The sequence below is a fragment of the Microcaecilia unicolor genome, chromosome 3 (assembly GCF_901765095.1).
Source record: "Microcaecilia unicolor chromosome 3, aMicUni1.1, whole genome shotgun sequence".
Taxonomy (NCBI): domain Eukaryota; kingdom Metazoa; phylum Chordata; class Amphibia; order Gymnophiona; family Siphonopidae; genus Microcaecilia; species Microcaecilia unicolor.
In genome coordinates, this window is record NC_044033.1 from 214,158,871 (window position 1) to 214,181,273 (window position 22,403).

A 22,403-nucleotide genomic window follows, 5' to 3' on the forward strand; every position below is an offset into this window, starting at 1 on the left:
GGCACCTACTTGTGGGTATAGTGGGTTTCTGGTGGGTTTTGAAGGGCTCACATTTGCCACCACAAGTGTAACAGGTAGGGGGGTGGGCGGGCCTGGGTCCGCCTGCCTGAAGTGCACTACACCCACTAAAACTGCTCCAGGGACCTGCATACTGCTGCGATGGGCCTGAGTATGACATTTGAGGCTGGCATAGAGGCTGAAAAAAATATTTTTTTACAGTTTTTTTTAGGTTGGGAGGGGGTTAGTGACCACTGGGGTTGTAAGGGGAGGTCATCCCCGATTCCCTCCGGTGGTCATCTGGTCATTTAGGGCACATTTTTGTGGCTTGGTCATAAGAAAAAAAGGACCAGGTAAAGTCGTCCAAGTGTTCGTCAGGGACGCCCTTCTTTTTTCCATTATCGGTCGAGGACGCCCATGTGTTAGGCACACCCCAGTCCTACCTTTGCTATGCCTCCGACACTCCCCCGTGAGCTTCGGTCGTCCCCGCGATGGAAAGCAGCCGAGGACGCCCAAAATCGGCTTTCAATTATACCGATTTGGGCGACCCTGGGAGACGGACGCCCATCTCCCGATTTGTGTTGAAAGATAGGCGCCCTTCTCTTTCGAAAATGAGCCCAATAGCCACATTACCCTTCCCTGTCACCAAAGGCCAAGTCAGGAACAGGTAAAAGTGTTTGATTTTGTGCAGCCAATCCATTCTGTGACCATGTTTTAGAGGAGCTGCTGAATATGGATGGAGGATAGGGACACTGAGAGGGCAGATGTTGAACATGGGGGGAGGATAGGGACAGGGACACACACGGGATACACTGGACAGGATACATAAGGAGCACAGAGGGAAGATGGATGGTGGACATTGAGAGAGAAGAAATGTCAAAAGGACAGGAGACCCTGGAAAAAGAGTTAAGAAAAAACAGAGAAAAGCAGAACAGGGACACTGAGACCAAAGCAATGCTCAGACAACAAAGGTAGAAAAATGTAATTTTTTTTCAGAATTTATTAATTGTAATATCTAAGCTTTGGGAAATGTGCATCTCTGATATCTTGCATTTCAATTTCTATTTGTATTACTGTGACAGATTATATATATATATATATATATATATATATATATATATATATATATATATATATATATATATATATATATATATATATATATATATATGTCTGTAATGTGTTTTGGAGCTCTGAAGGGTTTCCTCTTCTCCCCCTCCCTCTCCATCTCCACTACCTTGGGAGAGATGATGTTACATGGTGCCCTATCTTAATTTGTTCTTCCGAGGCCCATTCACTCCTAGTTTTGCCACTTCATAGCAGCCTTTGGATAAGGTTGTAGTGAACGACCCCAAAGATTTTTGCAAAATAAACAGAGAAATCTTGAAAACAGGAATTTTCAGCCCAGTCAGATATGAGGAGAAAGAGTAGGAGGTTGACCACAGAAACCAAAGACTGGAACAGTGTACTTGGAAAAAAGGTTTATTCTCCTCATGTCTTTGTGGTTTCTCGTGGGACGTTCGAATTCTCTGTTCTGGCGGATTCTCCTGTTTTCATCCCAGTCTTCAGGACACACCAAGCCAGTCTGGGTTTCAGGATATCCATAATGGATATCCTGTACTGGAAGGCCCCGTGCCAACACAGAGCATCTTTGACTTGGCGCTGGAGGAGGTAGGCTACCAGCGGCTGCATGGGGAAGGGAAGGGGAAGATGATGGGGTTTGCGTTAAAAGACGCATGAGAAGACCTGAATACATATACCCTACAGGTTTCTTGGTCAGTTCCCAACTGGACAGTTCCCACCCACCAATTCCCACCTAGGACAATTCCCACCCATAACCCAAAAAATACAAAACGCACAAGGCAAGTAATTTCCCTCCCTTTTCTCTCCCAGATCGTCTGGGGGGGGGGGGGGGGGGCAATGCCCCCCCAAACCCCCCAAACTAGGTTTGAACTTAATTCAGTCCCTCAAAATGACGCACTGATTATGATTTATAACAAATTAGTACGCTACCTATGAAAAGTTATTTTGTTATTATATGTCTTCTGTGTACATCCGTCTGCTGCTCTAACTTCCTTGTTCTAGATGCCATTAAAAAAAAAAAAAAGCACTGCCAGGACTTATGGGACCCCATACAAGAAAGAAGCTACGGTTGGTTAAAAAAATAAATAAATAAAAGGCTAGGGAGGGTGGGAAGCGTCTCCCTTAAGTGTGAATTGTTCCAGGGGGAATTGGGACTTGATATACTGCCTTTCTGAGGTTTTTGCAACTACATTCAAAGCGGTTTACATATATTCAGGTACTTATTTTGTACTAGGGGCAATGGAGGGTTAAGTGACTTGCCCAGAGTCACAAGGAGCTGTAGTGGGAATTGAACTTAGTTTCCCAGGATTAAAGTCCACTGCACTAACCACTAGGCTGCTCCTCCACTCAAAATCTGCCCAGCACTGTTCTTGTACTAAAGGTTCTGAAGGTTCCGGAATCCCAATTAGTAGCAACATTCCATGTAGAACCCCAAAGAGTAACATAGTAAATGACGGCAGATAAAGACCCATACAGTCCATCCAGTCTGCCCAACAAGATGACAGCAGATAAAGACCTGTACAGTCCATCCAGTCTGCCCAACAAGATAAACTCCTTTTACATGGTATGTGATACTTTATATGTATACCTGAGTTTGATTTGATCTTTTTCAGGGCACAGACCCTAGAAAGGGAATGGGACTTGATATACCACCTTTCTGAGGTTTTTGCAACTACATTCAAAGCGGTTTACATATATTCAGGTACTTATTTTGTACCAGGGCCAATGGAGGGTTAAGTGACTTGCCCAGAGTCACAAGGAGCTGCAGTGGGAATTAAACTCAGTTCCCCGGGATCAAAATTCACTGCACTAACCACTAAGCTACTCCTCCACTAGCAACATTCTATGTAGAAGCCTGCCCTTGCAGATCAGCAATGCGGCCGCGCAGGCTTCTGTTTCTGTGAGGACAGACTCACAGAAACAGAAGCCTGTGCGGCTGCGTTGCTGATCTGCAAGGGCAGGCTTCTACATGGAATGTTGCTAGTGGAATAGCAACATTCCATGTAGAATCTCAAACAGTAGCAACAGAATCTCAAATAGTAGCAACATTCCATCTAAAATCTCCAATAGTAGCAACATTCCATGTAGAATCTCAAATAGGGAAAGGGAAATGGGACTTGATATACCGCCTTTCTGAGGTTTTTGCATCTACATTCAAAGCGGTTTACATATATCCAGGTACTTATTTTGTACCAGGGGCAATGGAGGGTTAAGTGACTTGCCCAGAGTCACAAGGAGCTGCAGTGGGAATTGAACTTAGTTCCCCAGGATCAAAGTCCACTGCACTAACCACTAGGCTACTCCTCCACTCCACAATTGGTGGGTGGGAGCTTGTCTGATACCCCCAAAATGAAAGAAGAGACAGGGGAGATATGATACAGACATTTAAATACTTGAAAGGTATTAATATAGAAACAAATCTTTTCTAGAGAAAAGGAAATGGTAAAACTAGAAGACATGAGTTGGGGTTGCAGGGTGGTAGACTTAGGAGTAATGTCAGGAAATTCTTTTTCACAGTGGGTGATCAAAGCCTGGGATGCCCTCCGGAGAGAGGTGATAGATACAAAAATGGTGATGGAATTCAAAACGGTGTGAGATGAACACAGAGGATCTTTAATTAGAAAATGGATGGTATTTAAAAAAAAAAACCCTTAAATGGCTACATGTGTTTGGATGCTTAGATGGTGACTCCGGCTGTGATGAAATAGGGCTGGTGCTGGGCAGACTTGTATGGTCTGTGTCCTGCAAATGACAAGATGGCTAGGCTGGAGTGGGCTTCCACAGCATATCCAGTAGTTGGAATGTAAGGAAAGAAAGAACATGATCATGTATTTTACACTAGTAAAAGAAGCCCATTTCAGAGCAAATGAAACGGGCGCTAGCAAGGTTTTCGTCCCACAGTGGTCACTAACCCACTTCCACCACCCAAAAATGTGATGAAAAACATTACTTGCCAGCCTTAGATGTTATACTCAGGTCCATTAGAACAGCATGCAGGTCCCTGGAGTAGTCTAGTGGTGGGTGCAGTGCACTGCAGACAGGTGGACCCAGGCTCCTACCTCCCCCTACTTGTAGACAAAACTATGAGCCCTCCAAAACTCACCAGAAACCCACTGTACCCACATATAGGTGCCCACTTCATACAACATAAGGGGGTAACGGTGAGATGTGTACTTGGGAACTCTTATGTTGTCCAATGCAGCACCCCCTAGGGTGCCCCACTGCTCTGCTGGGATGTCTGTGTGGCCAGTCTACTAAGGGGGGGTCTTTCACTAAGGCACGCTGGCTTTTTTAGTGCACGTTAAAAATAGGCGTGTGTTAAACACTAAAGAAAATGGTCACAAAAGAAAAATGCACTGAGCACAAAACATCTATGAAATGACCATGTTCGAAACCAAAAGACTGACGTTTTTCTGGATCAAAGATTGCTACGGGGTTCTTTTACTAAGGTGCGCTGAAAATGGGCTGCGGTAGGCACGTGTTGTGGACACGCGCAGAGTTTTTCAGCGCACCTGTAAAAAAGGCCTTTACTACTACTACTACTATTTAGCATTTCTATAGCACTACAAGGCGTACGCAGCGCTGCACAAACATAGAAGAAAGACAGTCCCTGCTCAAAGAGCTTACAATCTAATAGACAAAAAATAAATAAAGTAAGCAAATCAAATCAATTAATGCGAACGGGAAGGAAGAGAGGAGGGTAGGTGGAGGCGAGTGGTTACAAGTGGTTACGAGTCAAAAGCAATGTTAAAGAGGTGGGCTTTCAGTCTAGATTTAAAGGTGGCCAAGGATGGGGCAAGACGTAGGGGCTCAGGAAGTTTATTCCAGGCGTAGGGTGCAGCGAGACAGAAGGCGCGAAGTCTGGAGTTGGCAGTAGTGGAGAAGGGAACAGATAAGAAGGATTTATCCATGGAGCGGAGTGCACGGGAAGGGTGTAGGGAAGGATGAGTGTGGAGAGATATTGGGAGCAGCAGAGTGAGTACATTTATAGGTTAGTAGAAGAAGTTTGAACAGGATGCGAAAACGGATAGGGAGCCAGTGAAGGGTCTTGAGGAGAGGGGTAGTATGAGTAAAGCGACCCTGGCGGAAGACAAGACGGGCAGCAGAGTTTTGAACCGACTGGAGAGGGGAGAGGTGACTAAGTGGGAGGCCAGCAAGAAGCAGATTGCAGTAGTCTAAACGAGAGGTGACAAGGGTGTGGATGAGGGTTTTGGTAGAGTGCTCGGAAAGAATGGGGCGGATTTGACGGATGTTGTAAAGAAAGAAACGACAAGTCTTGGCAATCTGCTGGATATGAGCAGAGAAGGAGAGAGAAGAGTCAAAGATGACCCCAAGGTTTCGAGCTGAGGAGACAGGGAGAATGAGAGAGCCATCAACAGAAATAGAAAACGGGGGGAGCAGGGAGGTGGGTTTGGGGGGGAAAATGAGAAGCTCGGTTTTGGTCATATTTAATTTCAGGTGGCGTTGAGACATCCAGACAGCAATGTCAGACAAGCACACTGAAACTTTGGTTTGGATGCAAGGTGAGATATCAGGGGTAGAAAGGTAGATTTGGGAGTCATCAGCATAGAGATGGTAGGAAAAGCCATGGGATGAGATTAATGAACCAAGGGAAGAGGTGTAGATAGAAAAGAGGAGGGGACCAAGAACAGAACCCTGAGGTACGCCGACAGGCAGAGGGATAGAAGTAGAGGAGGATCCACCAGAGTGAACACTAAAGGTGCGGAGGGTGAGGTAGGAAGAGAACCAGGAAAGGACAGAGCCCTGGAATCCAAGTGAGGACAGGGTATCGAGAAGTATGCTGTGATCGACAGTGTCAAAAGCAGCAGAAAGATCAAGAAGAATGAGGATGGAATATTGACCTCTGGATTTAGCCAGTAATAGGTCATTGGAGACTTTAGTAAGCGCAGTTTCGGTTGAGTGGAGAGGGTGAAAACCAGATTGTAGTGGGTCAAGAATAGCATGTGAGGAGAGAAAATCAAGGCAGCGGCGGTGAACAGCACGCTCAAGTAATTTGGAGAGAAAAGGAAGGAGGGAGATGGGTCGGTAATTAGAGGGACAAGTAGGGTCGAGTGAAGGCTTCTTAAGGAGAGGTGTGACCACAGCATGTTTAAAGGCAGCAGGGACAGTCGCAGTGGAAAGTGAGAGGTTGAGAATGTGACAGATAAAAGGAATAAGAGCAGGTGAGATGGCATTAAGAAGGTGGGTGGGAATGGGATCAGAGGAACAGGTGGTACATTTTGAGGAAGAAATGAGAAGTGTAGTTTCCTCAATAGTAACTTCAGGAAAGGAGGAAAGGGAATGAGGGGAAGGAGAGAGAGGGGAATGGACTAGTGGAGGGAGAGGTGGTGAGGTAGAGAAAGCAAGGTTTATCTTTTGAACCTTGTTGTGAAAGGCCTTTAAAAAAATTGTGTCAAAAATGGACAACAGAAAAAGACCTGCACGGTCCATCCAGTCTGCCCAACAAGATAAACTCATATGGCTACTTTATATGTATACCTGACCTTGATTTGTATCTACCATTTTCAGGGCACAGACCGTAGAAGTCTGCCCAGTACTAGCCCTGCCTCCCAACCACCAGCCCCGCCTCCCACCACGGGCTCTGCCTCCCAAACTCTGCTAAGCTTCTGAGGATCCATTCCTTCTGAACAGGATTCCTTTATGTTTATCCCATGCATTTTTGAACTCCGTTACCTTTTTCATCTCCACCACCTCCCGCGGGAGGGCATTCCAAGTATCCACCACTCTCTCCGTGAAAAAATACTTCCTGACATTTTTCTTTAGTCTGCCCCCCTTCAACCTCATTTCATGTCCTCTACTTCTACCGCCTTCCCATCTCTGGAGCAGGCTCGTTTGCGGATTAATACCTTTCAAATATTTGAACGTCTGTATCATATCACCCCTGTTTCTCCTTTCCTCCAGGGTATACATGTTCAGGTCAGCAAGTCTCTCCTCATATGTCTTGTAACGCAAATCCCATACCATTTTTGTAGCTTTTCTTTGCACTGCTTCAATTCTTTTTACATCCTTAGCAAGATACGGCCTCCAAAACTGAACACAATACTCCAGGTGGGGCCTCACCAACGACTTGTAGGGGCATCAACACCTCCTATGCATGTCAAGTCGGAGTTACTGCCCGATTTTCACCACACGCCAGAAAAGAAAATATATTTTCTGGCATGCAGAGCAGACATGCATCAAAAATGAATTTGCCATATGGTAGCTGGGTGGTAACTCCAAATTGATGCACGTTGGGTGCACGTAGGCACCTACACGGCTTAGTAAAAGGGCTCCCAAGTTTGCCATTTGATTTTTGGCAAAACGTCCAAAATTAGATTTAGACATATCGACCGTTCCCTTTCACACATGTCTCCTACTTCTCGAGTCATTGTTAAGAACAAATGATCTCCCTATTTTAAATTGGTATGTGGAGCGCGGCAGGGATTCCCATGGTCACCTCTGCTTTTTAATTTGGCTTTGGATCCAGTCCTGTTGCACTAAGACAAAATGACTTTATTCATGAAATAAGTCTAAAACCTTATTATGCTCCAGTCGTACCATAAAAAACAAACAAAAGAAAGGAAGAACAGGCCTTTGCACATAAAAACAGCAAAGGTGGCACAAAAGTCCAGCAAACATTGGGGTCCTTTCACTAAGCCACATAAGCGTGTACGCACGCCCAACACACGCCAAAATTATTTTCTGGCACGTCTCAATGAAATTACCGCCTGGCGCACACGGTAGCCAGGCAGTAACTCAGAATTGGCTAACGCAGCTTATTAAAAGGACCCCTTAGGCCATTTTTACTGCATGGACAAAATGGCTGAATATCTGAGTTTTTCTATTAATGGCCATGCTCTAATCTCCCTCTTTGCATGTGAACTCCCTACAGCTACCCATTATATAGGCAGTAAGGGCTCACATCAATGTTTCTTCTCAGGGCCGGTCCAAGGCAAGATGCTTCCTGAGGCGGAGCTTGCATGCTGCCCCCCCTCCCCTCCACCGGGCATTTTACCTGGTCACGGTGACTTTCCAAACCCAGCAGTGGCAGCGATTCCCATACGCTGCCGCTGCCACTGTCGGCACCCGCCTGTTCCCTTTACTGCGGCTGCCTGAGCGAAACAGGAAGTTACTTCAGATGGCCGCAGTAAAGGGAAGAAGTGGGTGCCGCTGGCGGCAAGGCAGTGTATGGGAATTGCTGCCGCTACCGGGTTTGGAAAGGCACTGTGACCAGATAAAACGCCACAAAACCGCCACCCGAGATGCTGCCCCTAAAGAGTGCTGCCTCAGGCCGCCGTCTCAGGTGGGCTAATGGTCGAACCGCCCCTGTTACCTCTAAGGAGTGACCTGGTGTATGTAAATGTTTTTTTCGTGTGAGCAACAGGTGTTTTAAAAAACAACCATTTTTACGCCAGTATTAGCAACGTATTTCTGTATGCAGCAAAATCTGTGAGCGACACTCCTAAAATGTATGAGCAATCGCTCATGCGCTCTGCTTAAAGGGAACATCGGCTCATATTCTAACCACGCGCTAATCGGTTAGTGTGTAGTGATGTAGCTGCACTAAGGGGCCCTTTTATTAAGACACGGTAGGGCTAACACGCTTTTTCCCACAGCAGCTCAATGGGTGGCGGTAAGGACTCAAGCAGTAAATAGCCACGTGATACTTTTAAGTAGTATACCATGCCATATTTTGTATTATTAGTTGAATATTTTTACTGCTGTAGCTGCCTATTGCTCATGTTTGATCTATTCTTACTGTACACCGCCTTGAGTGAATTCCTTCAAAAAGGCAGTAAATAAATCCTAAAAAATAAATAATAAAATAAATAAATGACTCAAGCTGTCATATTCCAAGAGGGAGATTTGACACAGTTCTGTGTTTTTGATAAACCCATCCTGATGCATTATGGGACTGATTTCAATGGCTAGAATCAGAGACTACAAATCTCACACTGCTTTGGGATATGAGTTCTAAATTAAGTCTGGTTAAAATGTCTCCCTCCTGGAACTAGGTAACCAGGCTGGGGGGGGGGGGGCACCCCCCCCCCCGAAACTCTCCCAGAGCTGCCAAGGGGACCCGATCTTTGAAAGGGAGATGTTAAGCCATGCCCCATCTACACCCTACCTTGTCCAGTCACGCTTCCAGACCCGCCCACTTTCTCTCCAGGCTCCACCCCTGACAGATCTTGGCCATAGCACCAATAAGCCACCTCCTCCTCAGGCAGCAGGAGAGACATCTTAACAAAACATCATCTCCTTCTGCCACGGCCCAGCTGTGAGGTTTTGCAGCTCTAATCACAAGGCTGGTCCTACGGCAGCGGGAAATGTTGTCTTATTAATGCATCTGCTGAAGATGGAGGGGGAAGCAGCTCAGCAGAAGATCTTCACTCCCCAGCAAGAGTGCGGGAAATGAGCCACGAAAGCGGGAGTCTCTCCCACAGATTGAGGGAGACCGTGCGGGTCTGATCTCAAGGAGCTCCCTTGCTGAAGCTCTTCCTGAGTCACAGCCAACCCTCACTGTGAAAGAAGAAAAGAAAAATATTCTCCCCTTGCTTGAGCACAGGTACCTTGAGAGGCCTTTCGTAAAGAGGAAACAGTTTGAAAAGTGATCTTTATTCTGTAAATTCATATGCAATTCCAAGCCAAACAAGGTTGAGAACGTGACTCTGGAAATGTTCCCTGCATGATCACTAGAATTTAAAGCTGTGGATTAATGTTTACAAGTCCCGACCTAGTACATCAGCCAGACCTCACTTGAGTTGCTGAAGTAGACCCAACCAGATGAGAAACAGCTAGCATCTGCTACTACTATTAACTTTTCATTTCTATAGTGCTATTGTATGTACGCAGCTCTGTACAAAACATGTATGAGACAATCCCTTGCTCGACAGAGCTTACAATCTATTCAAGGCAGACAAACAGGACAAATAAGGGATGAGGGAGTTAAATTTATTATGGGGATGATTAAATGATACAGATAAAAATCATAGAGCTTCCTTTTAGCAAAAAGACATTGTCTCAAAACCAGCAACTTAAAAATGCTAAAACTCAGCCTTCCTGATGTCGATGGAAGCCATTTTGTTTAGCGGAACAGGATGTCTACTCCCAACACCCACATCAAGGATTGCCTTATTTTGAAGTAAATGCATAGATGTGTGTGTGTTGGTGGAGGGAGGATGGGTGAGAGGACACTACAGGATCTTTGTCAGAAAGAAACACAGGAGTGCAGTAAGGCCTGCAAGCAAGGAGAACCTGATGACCCCCACTCCCGACTCAGACTGATGGGGTTCCGATTTCGAGTTGCAGAGGTCTTCCTCACAGCAGACGGTGGAGGTGGTATAGGTGAGATGCCCCCAGGATGTAGTGTCATTTACACCGCACCTGCTACGTTCCACACAGTCCTTCTTAGTTATGAAATTTGCCGAGCCTGGTGGAAGAAGAATTTTAAAAGAGTTAGTCTCCCCTTGGTGGTGTTGTAGAGTTTTTTTGAAGTGTTACTGCAGAGTTACAGTGGCTTCAGAAGCTTGGGATGCGGTGGCCAGCGTTTTTTTTTTTTTTATTAATATCAAATTGAAGAACTATATACTGTTCTCTTAGCTACAGGCGACCCCAGTGGTCATGAGAACACCAGAAACATATTAGAAGTTGTACACAGCAGTTCCCAAATAAAAGCCAAGATGGAGGAAAGCCATGTGTGATGGCTCTTAATGAGATCTAGATGGGAGAAGGGAAGGCCATGCAGCGAGGAAGTAGAGGTTATGCTACTCACCAGCTTTCCCTTTAATGGATGCGCAGACCTCACCAGTGTTACATGTCACTGTGCTCTGGATACACGGGATGTCCCCCAAGGTGAATTCGCATTTTATGCACCTTTTCTGTTGTCCTGCTCCTGAAAGAGACAGAAACATGGTGGAGAATCAGATTAGGTCACTGGGAAAGCCCCTCCCCACCAAAAAAATTTCTAGAACATTCCTCGGTCCTGTGCTCTGTAACCGAGTCAGAATCCAAGAGTTGCTCAGGGGCCCTTATACTAAGTTGCGTAGGCACGTAGGCGTGTCCTAGGTGCGTCAATTGTGAACTACCGCTCGGCTTCCGCATGGCCTGCGCAGTAATTTCATTTTTTACTTCCGTCCACTAAGAGGGTGGTAATCAGCCTTGTACGCGCGTGGACCATTACTGCCCGGTTAACGCGTGAGACTTTATTGCTAGGTCAATGGTTGGCGGTAAGGTCTCAGGCCCACAATGGGCGCGGGCCAATTTTTATTTCGCCACAAGTCCATTTTCGCCCCCCTCCTCAAAAGGCCTTTTTTGTAGGTGCGCTGAAAAATGGACCTGCGCGCATCCAATACACATGCCTACACCAGCTCAGGCCATTTTTTGGCGCACCTTAGTAAAAGGATCCCTTAGTCCCTTCCTGCGGCTACAGGCAGCAAGCTGACAGGGGCCACCAAGGGCACCACATGGTAAAATTATGTATCATACCTGATAATTTTCTTTCCGTTAATCATAGCAGATCAATCCATAGACTGGTGGGTTGTGTCCATCTACCAGCAGGTGGAGATAGAGAGCAATCCTTTTGCCTCCCTATATGTGGTCATGTGCTACCGGAAACTCATCAGTATGTCGATATCAAAGCTCCATCCGCAGGACTCAGCACTTAGAGAATTACACCCTCAAAGGGACACTCTGCCCAGCTCACCACCACCGAAGCGGGGGAGGGGAATCAACCCAGCTCACTACCGCCGAAACGGGGGAGCGGAACCCACACCCGCTGACGCGGAGGGGACTGGCTTATCCTGCTACCGCAACCGCGGGAGGAGCTGGCTTACCCTAACACCGCCGAAGCGGGAGGGATACAAAGCTACCTTACTGCCGGACGAAGCGGGAGGGAGCGCCGGCAGAATTTAGTTATCAATCCAGCCACCGTCGAAACGGGGGGAGAGGAATGCAGCAGCTCACTGTAACACAAAATCGTCTCAACTTGAGAAAACTTCAATTGGAGAACTTGAACACGACGTTCTCCAGAACAGGAACTGAAGACTAAACTTGAACCTGAAATACAACCAGAACACAAACAATATAGAGATCTGGGAGGGGCTATGGATTGATCTGCTATGATTAATGGAAAGAAAATTATCAGGTATGATACATAATTTTAACTTCCATATCATCAAGCAGATCAATCCATAGACTGGTGGAATGTACCGAAGCAGTACTCACCCAGGGCGGGACATGGAAATCCCTGAACACAACACTGAAGCTCCAAACTGGGCCTCGGCCCGAGCAGCCACATCCAAGCAGTAATGTCGTGAGAAGATATGGGCAGATGCCCAAGTTGCCGCTCTACAAATCTCTTCCAAGGGGACGGATCTGGACTCTGCCATCGAGGCCGCCTGCGCTCTAGTAGAGTGCGCCTTCAGCTGAATAGGCGGAATCTTCCCTGCGGCCACATAAGCTGCCGCAATCGTCTCCTTGACCCAGCGTGCCACAGTAGGCTTAGATGCCTGCAGACCCCTACGAGGGCCTGCGAACAGCACGAACAGGTGATCTGATTTCCTGAAATCATTGGTCACTTCCAAGTATCCGATGATGACCCATCTAACATCCAGACATTTGAGAGCAGGGTACTCCTCTGGGTAATCCTCCCTAAGAAAGGAGGGTAGACAAAGCTGCTGATTCACATGGAAGCAAGAAACAATCTTGGGCAAGAAGGAAGGCACTGGGCAAATCGACACTCCTGCCTCAGTGAACCGCAGGAATGGCTCTCTGCACGAGAGCGCCTGGAGCTCGGAAACTCTTCTGGCTGAAGTGATAGCCACCAAAAAGACCGCTTTCAACGTCAGCGATGCCCTCAACAAGGGCTCAAAGGGTGGCTTCTGCAAGGCCCGTAGCACCAGATTGAGATTCCACGTAGGCACTATCAAGTGCAGAGGAGGGCGCAGGTGATTAACTCCTTTGAGAAAGTGCACCACATCTGGCTGCAAAGCCAGGGAAGCCCCCTTCAGACGACTCCTGAAGCAAGCTAGAGCTGCCACCTGGACTTTCAGCGAACTGAGCGACAGGCCTTTCTCCAGACCCTCTTGCAGGAACGCCAACACTGAAGAGATTGGAGCAGTGAAGGGCGATAGAGAGCCTGCCTCGCACTACAATGCAAAGGTACGCAAAACCCTGACGTAAGTGGTAGAAGTAGAGCGCTTCCTCGCTCTCAGCATAGTGGCGATGACCTTGTCCGAGAAGCCCTTCTTCCTCAGCCGCTTCCACTCAAGAGCCAGGCCATAAGACCAAAGGGGGAGGGATCCTCCATCACTACGGGACACTGATGCAAGAGGCCCCGCTCCGCTGGCAGCCGCAGAGGGCCATCCACTGAGAGTCTGATTAAGTCCGCATACCAGGGACGTCTGGGCCAATCCGGACCCACCAGGATCACCCGGCCTAGAACTCTGCCCATCATGGGCCAGGGCGGGAACACATAGAGAAGCTCCTGTGCCAACCACTGCTGGAGAAGAGCATCGACTCCCATAGATCGAGGGTCCCGTCCTCTGCTGAAAAAACGCGGCACTTGGCAATCATAATGGCCGAGCCCGCCGAGGCTGAGAGAGGGCCTTCCTCAGGAGAGACAATTTTCAAAATGCTCATGGCCTGCGCTAACAGGTTGGGCAAATCCTCTGAGCGAAAAAGCCGCACTGCAGAGGGGTCATCCGCTCCATCAGAGCGAGGATCAGTCTCCTCCAAAGAATCCCCTAAGGACCTTTGGGAGAACTCGATACACTGCCCTCATCCACATCAGAGGAGACAGAGTCCCCTAGGGTCTGGAGATCCACCGGAGGGCGTTTCATCATAGAAGCCTCGTCACCCTTGTCAGACAGGGGAGCAGGGGCAGCGTCTTGCATAAGAAAAGCCTAATGCAGCAGCAAAATAAACTCAGGGGAAAAAACCCCCAGTCTGTGCACTTCTGCAGCCTGGGCCACAGCCCTAGAGGCACTCTCAACCTGCACTCCCAAGAGCGGGGGAGAGGCACACTGCGCATCCAAAATGGCATCTGTCGTGACACTCCGTGAAGGAGCCGTGCGGGAAGAATGGCGCTTTAATTTCGCCGACTTTTTACTGTCGCCCGAGTCAAGGGCGACCATATCATTAATGTCTCCCACCTCAAGGGCGGCCCAAGAAGAAGCCGTCCGAGCAGTGTGGCCGGCCACAACCGGGAGGGCGGCCAGTGGGAGATGGGTGCCTAAGGCGGGAAAAACCACCGCACCGAAGGAAAACCCGGGGAACTCTCCTGACTCTGAAAAGGCGTTTCTGCCTTTGAGCCCCCCGCTTCCCCGCTAGACGCGCGCACGCGGTCCGGGGAGCGTCTTGTCTCGCCCTTGCCATCCGACGCCATAGCCACGTGGAGACCGTTCGGGAAACCCCCTGCCCGCTAGAAAAAGGTAAAATTACCTGCTTCTTGCTCCGAGCTGCAACGATTTGGAGTCCCAGTGAGCAGCTGCAAACAAAAGACATTTTTCTTTTCCTGTTTTTTGTTTTTTTTTTAAACGGAGCCAGCGGGAGGGGGGAGAAAAGGAGGGACCTGGAATCACCAGGTTTCACTTGCTCAAGAAGAGCCCTCAACCCCAGGTACTCAACAAAACCTAAACAATTGGGCTTGGAGACCTAGCCAGAGCTGCTGCTGTGTGACCACCACCTGCAAGAGAACATACTGGGGAGTTCCGGCAGCACATAACCACATATAGGGAGGCAAATGGATTGCTCTCTATCTTCACCTGCTGGTAGATGGACACAACCCACCAGTTTATGGATTGATCTGCTTGATGATATGGAAATTGTTTTAAACTGAGATTTCGGGGTAGATATTATTAGGCTGGCAGTGGTCAGCTTTATGTCCAGATATTCAATGCAAGGCGCCAGGCAATGTCCAGGCACTGGCACTGGATCTCCGGGCAGATGTGACTGGATAAAACCAGGACTTTTTTGAGGGGGTACTGAGTACTGGTACCTTTTCCATTGTCTGCTAAAATTGACCCACAGACCCCAAATTTTTAATGAAAGAGCTCAGGCTCTACACATCAATTCTGGCTATTGTGGGGTGGGTCCCTCAGTGATCACTCCACCCTTGATGGGTGGCCTAGCATTTGAGTACCAGCACCTTTTTTGCTAGAAAAAATGCACTGGATAGAACTTATGCAGTTAAGTGCAATGTTCATTACTTAACTAAATTGTTTATTGTGTATTACTTTTACTATACCATCTCTCTTGTGAGGCAAATCAGAATGATTTACAATCACCAATGGGCCATTTTACTAAGGTGTGCTGAAAAATGGCCTGGAGACTAGTGTGGACGTGTGTTTTGGATGCACACAGAATCATTTTTCAGCGCACCTGTAAAATATGTCTTTTTTGGGGTTTTTTGACCAAAAATGGACGTGTGACAAAATGAAAATTGACATGCATCCATTTTGGGACTGAGACCTTACTGCCAGCCATTGACTTAGCGGTAAGGTTTCACGCACTAACCAGGCGGTAATCGTCCACAAGCATACTATGACAATTACCACCTGTGCGCTGGAAAATAAAATATATATTTCTAGTGTGTGTAGTGGACGCGCGTAAAAAATAAAATGACCGCATGGGCCATGCCGGAGCCAGGTGATAGTTCAAAATTGACACGTGTTGGATGCACATCGGCGCTTATGCGGTGTGTGGGGCTGCCCGATTACCGCCGGGTAAGCCCCCAGCGCTAAAAAAATAAATAATATTTTGGCGCCGGAAGTGCATTGTGGGAGTCAGCGCTACAGCCAGGCTCCCGCTATAGCCTGGTAGTAGTGCCAAATCGCCATGTGTCAAGCCTGCAGTAGCCCTACCATGGCTTGGTAATCACATAAGTGCCAACTTTGCCTCCCGACCACCCACAAAATAGCTAGTTTTGGCGTGGGTGCTAACCCGGCATTTTCAGAAGCACTATCTAGTTAAGTACCATTTAATATACCTGGTTAGTACTGGACATGCAGTTTAAAGGGCCGGGAGCCTCACCATTAAAAATATTTTTTTGATTTATTTTAAATGATACAAACACTTGTAGACAAAGCTAATAAAATAATAATAATAATAATAATAAAAACAACAACAACAATTTAAAGAAAAAAACGAGGTTAGGACTGTTCAGTTTGGAAAAGAGACAGCTGAGGGGGGGTATGATTGAAATCTGCAAGATCCTGAGTGGTGTAGAACGGGTACAACTGAATCAGTTTTGCACTCTTTCAAAAAGTACAAAGACCAGGGGATACTCAATGAAATTACATGGAAATATTTTTAATGAATAGTTAAGTTCAGCAACTCATTGCTAGAGGATGTGGCATCAGCAGTTAGTATATTTGGGTTTTAAAAAGGTTTGGACAGGTTCCTGTGTAAAGTCTATAGTCTTCTATTGAGATAGACTTTGGAAAAGCCACTGCTTGCCCTGGGATTGGTAGCATGGAATCTTGCTACTCTTTGGGGTTCTACATGGAATCTTGTTACTCTTTGAGATTCTACGTAGAATCTTGCTATTCTTTGGGGATCTACATGGAATTTTGTTACTCTTTGAAAATACAGCACAGCCAACTGATGAGCAGATTCTCAGTAGTGCCCCCTGCAGGTATCACTCTGTTACAGCTGGAAAGAGAACTTAGGGTGGATTTATAGACTTGGGTGTGGCTATAAACACTGAAGGATCCATAATCCAAAGTCTTGAAGATAAATATGTTTTTTAAAAAAGTAAGAAAACTACAGAAGAAGACTAATAGTGCCTAGATTAGAATTAGGAACAGGGCAAGCTGATAGTTTTGAAACTAACTTTAATACAAGCAGCTGTCTAGGGTACTGCTTTAGAATGATGACATATATAAGAGAGTTAATTAATTGGCGATATTCTGGAGCAAAGAAAAATCTGAAAACAGTTTTTCATACTCTTTAAATCCAGAGCCCAGAGAGATCACGTGATGGAGTGAGAGGAGAGGACGTGTTTCTCTGTCTCTCGAGGAACCCTACCCCAGCAGCTTTAAAATAGCAGCAAAACAAGCCAGGAAGTGGAGATTTTCAACTCTAAATGCATAGGTATATGGACCAATACCTACTCCGAGTGGAAAAAGATATGCCCGGAAAGGCGGTAAAGGAAAGAAGCAGAGAAGCAGTGCGGGGCCGGCGAATCCAACATGGCGGCCAGCCCGGTGCTGACGCCTTCGTCGCTGTTCACCCCTTCGCAACTTACCCAGCTGACGGAAGCAGTAAAGTCGGCCATGGCCCCGCAGCTCAACCAGCTCTCAGAACAACTCGCCGCGATGGAAACTTTGCTGAAAGACACGACGGACGGGGGACCTGGAAGGGCGGATAGTGGAGGGTGGAGGACGTGGAACGCTCCCTACAAGCGCAAGTGCAGAAACTACAGAAGCTGGTAACAACGCAGTCCCAACAACTAGATGACCTCGAAAATCGTTCGAGGAGATCAAACCTACGCCTTGTAGGGATCCGTGAATTGGTCCCTGACAGCCTGCTTCAGACGCAGTTGGAGAAGTGGTTTAAAGAAGAATTTACGCTGTCCGACAGTGTCGGACCCCTGTGTCTGGAGCGGGCACACAGACTGGGCCAAAATGTAGAAGGCGGAGGGCGGCCACATGTTGTCATTGTAAAGGTTCACAAGTTTATACACAAGACGGAGATACTGCGGGGATCGCGGCAGAAATGGGACTCACTTGCCTTTGATGGAACTAAGATAAAAATTTTCCAGGACTATTCAATCGCGCTACAAGAGCGCCAACGTGCCTTTGGACCGATTTGCAAAAACCTTGCGGCGCAAAAATGATGATTTATGCTTAATTACCCAGTGCAACTAAAGGTCCTACAAAATGGAGCTTGGCAACTTTTTCACTCGCCACAAGAAGCACAAGATGGCCTCAAAGACTTCTTAGAAGCAGCTGACAAAGTCCCCTAAGCCCACACCACCGAATGTAAGAGACATAGACTGTATGAACAAGGGAGAGAGGTATGCATGTGACTAATAGGCACCCACTGAAATGCTAAGAATAACCGGGTTAAAGGGGGAGCACATGGGGGCTATTTAATACAGATGGGTAAGGACACACTGAGTACAGGCTAACTAGGCCAAGCTGGGGGGGGGGGGGACCCGACATCCACGATCTCACACCACAGGGTAGATGGGGTTTGTAAGGGGATGAGGACGAAGGGGTAGAGGGTGGAAGGGGGGGTGGGAGAGGCGAGGGTAGGGGGGGCGGGAAGGAGAGGAGGAAGAGCCTTAGGCCTGAAGGGTACGAATGGGGAGAGGGACAGGTAGAGACAGCAGGAAGGCACATCTCAGATTAATGTGGGATTATACACACAGTAAACCCCAGCAGGTGCTGAAGGCTAGCAGTCACTGGAGAGGGGAGCAGTGGTTGATCTACATTGCAAACAGAAGGCTAACAGGGGATCGGGCAAGCCTGGGCGGCTGATCCCCAGAGGTGGAAGCGAGAATGATATGCAAGTTATCACAGGAACCTTGCACGGATGGTTAAGGTGACCCGTATTGTTTCTTGGAATGTGGGTGGCATAGCATCGCCAGTGAAAAGGTCGAAAATCTTGCAGGCTTTGCAGAGGCATAAGGCAGACGTGGCCTGTCTTCAGGAGACACGTCTTACAGAGGAGGAACATAACAAATTGAAAAGAGCATGGGTAGGGGAAGTATTTTCCTCTTCGGCAGAAGGCAGAAAGCAGGGGGTAGCCATACTAATAAGAAAAGGGTTAGCAGCAAAGGCAGAGCTCCTTAAAACAGACGCCCAAGGGAGATACGTCATAATACGACTCTGGCTTCAGAATAGGGAATCCCTGGTAGTCTCTCTGTATGGACCGAACACCTACACACCATCTTTCTTTCAGTCCATAATAAAGCAATGCTCCCCTCCCCAGCGGTGAAATTGCTGGTCTGTGGAGATTTCAACCTAATAGCAGACCCAGGGATGGATACCATGAATCCCAGAGAAGCACCACAGGGAGTGAGGAAACAGAGGGCGCTCCCAACATTTATAAGTACCTTGAATCTAGTAGATGCATGGTGGGCCCTACATCCAGAAACAAAAGATTACACACATTTATCAAAGGCGCATGGCACCAGCACGAGAATAGATTATATACTAATAGACAGACGAGCTTTCCCATGAGTGTGTGCCACTGGAATCGGCCCCACAGAGATCTCGGATCATGCACTTATATGGATGGAGATTGAGGCCCCAGAACATTACCAATCCCAAGGGGGATGGAGGTACCCAGGGTACCTACATGAAGACAGGGAATTCACGCAATACTTACATGCTAAATGGGGGGAATATGAGAGGTTTAACAGACAACACGAGATTAACCCCAAGCTATATTGGATGGCGTCCAAAGCGGTATTACGGGGCGACATTATAGCATTTGTACAAGCGGGTAAGAAACGGCAGGCAAGGGTGATTTTACACTTAGAAACTCAACTCCGGAAGGCCAAACGAAAATACGTGAACTCCCCGAATGCAATTACTAAAGAGCAGTATTTAGTGGCCCAGGTAATACTTAACACCTTAATTCATAAGCAAACTGTGCGATCTCTGACCTATTATAAGTGCAGACTACAGAGGTTTGGGAATAAGGCGGGTACCTTACTGGCGAGGTTGGTGGCAGTGGGAAGCTCAAGGAAAGTAATAACGGCAATCCAAGATTGTAGTGGGGCGACAAAGCACAAAAGTGAAGACATAGGGAAGATCTTTCACAGTTACTTTAGCACGCTCTATGAAGGCATACCAACCAAGGACATGGGACGATTAGCAAATTATTTAGAACAGGTAGGACTTCCCAAATTCTAGCCACAGCACATAGACCTGTTAAACAACCCCATAACAGGGCGGGAACTACAGGAAGCCATAAAAGCTCTGGCCTTGAGCTTGGCTCCAGGACCTGATGGCTTCATGGGAGAATACTATAAGACTTTGCCAAAGCCAGGGCTGGAAGCGTTGGGGAAATATTTGGAACACTCTATTGAGGACAGGGAATTCCCCCCGTACGCGAATGAAGCCCTGATAACGCTGACACTTAAGCCTGGGAAAGATGGGATGAAGCCGGGCTCTTATAGGCCCATTTCCCTGATTAACGTTGATGTAAAATTCCTGGCCCGAATTCTCGCAACACGCCTAGGACACTTACTCCCTGACCTCCTAGGAGAGAAGCAAGTGGGCTTTGTGAGGAATAGACAAGCGGGAAGTAATGTTAGGCGGTTGTTGCTAGCGATGGCAAAATGCCAGCAGGAACAGGAATCCGCATTAATACTCAGCCTGGATGCTGAACAGGCGTTTGATAGAGTGGATTGGGGATACCTGTTCGGATTATTAACATACATGGGAGTCCAGGGGTGGTTTGGAGACGCTCTGAAGGCATTGTACACTCACCCCCAGGCAGCAGTCTTGATAAACGGAGTGAAAGGAACATCATTTGAAATCAGGCAGGGGACGCGACAGGGTTGTCCGCTCTCGCCCCTCCTCTTTGTCCTGGCAATAGAACCTTTGCTTTGCGCCTTAAGGGCAGATGGAGGGGTGAGGGGGGTGACACTAGCAGGAGGTACAATCAAAGCTCTGGCATTCGCCGATGACCTATTGGTGATCACCCAAGACCCCGAACAGTCAATATCCAGGATTTTACGGGTGATCCAGGAATATGGGACCTTCTCAGGTTACAAACTGAACATACAAAAGTCTAAGGCCTTAGAAGTGCTACAGAGCGATATTGTAAGACAAAGATTGACCTTGCCCATAGAGTGGGAGGAGGAAGCAATAAAGTACCTGGGAGTAAGAATACCTCGAGACCTCCCACTAGTGTATGTCTGGAACGTAAGAAAGTTGATGATGATACAAGAGTAAGCCTGCAACTGTGGCAGGGACTTCCCTTGTCACTTCTAGGATGGATAGCCTTGTATAACATGGTGATAGTACCCCGATGGCTGTACGTATTCCAGACATTGCCCTTATACTTGACCAGGGCGGACGAAATGAGGCTTAATAAGGTTCTAAAGGCATTTTTGTGGACCAAGAAGTTATCAATAGAAATCAAACAAAATAAAACATGGAAAAGAAAATAAGATGATACCTTTTTTATTGGACATAACTTAATGCATTTCTTGATTAGCTTTCGAAGGTTGCCCTTCTTCGTCAGATTGGAAATAAGCAAATGTGTTAGCAGATAGTATATATAAGAGAAACATCAAAGCATTACTTTGACAGTCTGACAGAGTGGGAGGGTGGGGGTATGCATGGGGACATCAAAGCATTCATTGATATTCTAACAGGATGGGTGTTGGTAGGTGAGAGGAGGGTAATAAACAGAGAAATAAACAGAGAAATACAACTTTATGGTTTATAATGGGTTAGAAAACCCAGATCCTTATTAAGTCCTGTCTGTTGGGTGTTAAAATATTCAATCATTCTTATTTCAAAGGTCTTACATTCCTGTATTGTTTTAAAATTACCTTTCAGTATTCTTACTGTGAAATCACTGGTGTAGTGTTCTGGTCTTGTAAAGTGTTGGTCCACAGGGGTGGGGGCTTGACTGTGGACCAAGAAAAAAACCAAGAATACCGCTGGCTACACTCCACTTGCCAGTGGAATATGGAGGCATGGGACTGTTAAACTTACGTTACATGACAGTTGCGAGCGGGATGAGACATTTGAATGATTGGCTAAGGCAAACACAATACTTCACGCCCACGCACCTGGAATTGCAAGAGACTGGGCAGAGGCATATCAGCTACCTGTTACACAGGGGAAGCAGGGGAGAGTCAAGTCTGTTGGTTGGGGCGCAGCTTTTGCTGGCTGCGCAGGTGGCATGGGCGTTAGCTGTGTCGACACCACGGATTTGCGTACCGTGTAACTCCCTACCTCCCAATATGCGGCAACCCGGATTTCTTGCCTGGCCAGCTTCATACAGCTTTTGTGCGATGGAGGACCAAAGGCCTTTAGTATCTATCACAGGTGATAGATGCAGAAGGACAGATTAGACCCTGGGCAGCACTCCAGACCCAGTTCTCTTTAAGCCCAGTGGATTGGTTTCACTATATCTCTAGTCTTCCACAGGAGGCACTGGCAGAGGATGTACAGGAAGAGCTGGGATCAGCACTCTCGTTGGGGGCCCAACAGAAAGTCCCACTGACGTATCACCACCGGCACTTAAAAGGACATGACAAAGGAGCCAGATTTTGAGACTTTATCGAACCGGTGGAGTGCAGAACTAGGGACTGAGATCTCGGCAGCAATGGTGCGGGAACATCTACTTGG

The 22,403-nt window shown here is 47.2% G+C and overlaps 1 protein-coding gene across 2 annotated transcripts in view; it reads right to left on the reverse strand.

Moving 5' to 3' along the window:
- Positions 1–9,675: 9,675 nt before the first annotated feature.
- The window catches only part of LOC115466286 (lymphocyte antigen 6D-like), a 28,279-nt gene continuing 15,551 nt past the window's right edge, over positions 9,676–22,403 (reverse strand). The window contains exons 2-4 of one of the 2 annotated variants that reach the window (XM_030197449.1): positions 20,413–20,418; positions 10,853–10,977; positions 9,676–10,510 (exon numbers count right to left, since the gene is read on the reverse strand). In XM_030197449.1, the coding sequence (XP_030053309.1) occupies positions 10,275–10,510; positions 10,853–10,977; positions 20,413–20,418 (367 nt within the window). In that variant the 3' untranslated portion in view covers positions 9,676–10,274. The remainder of the gene's footprint in view (positions 10,511–10,852; positions 10,978–20,412; positions 20,419–22,403) is intronic. The other variant, XM_030197448.1, reaches the window with a different exon arrangement.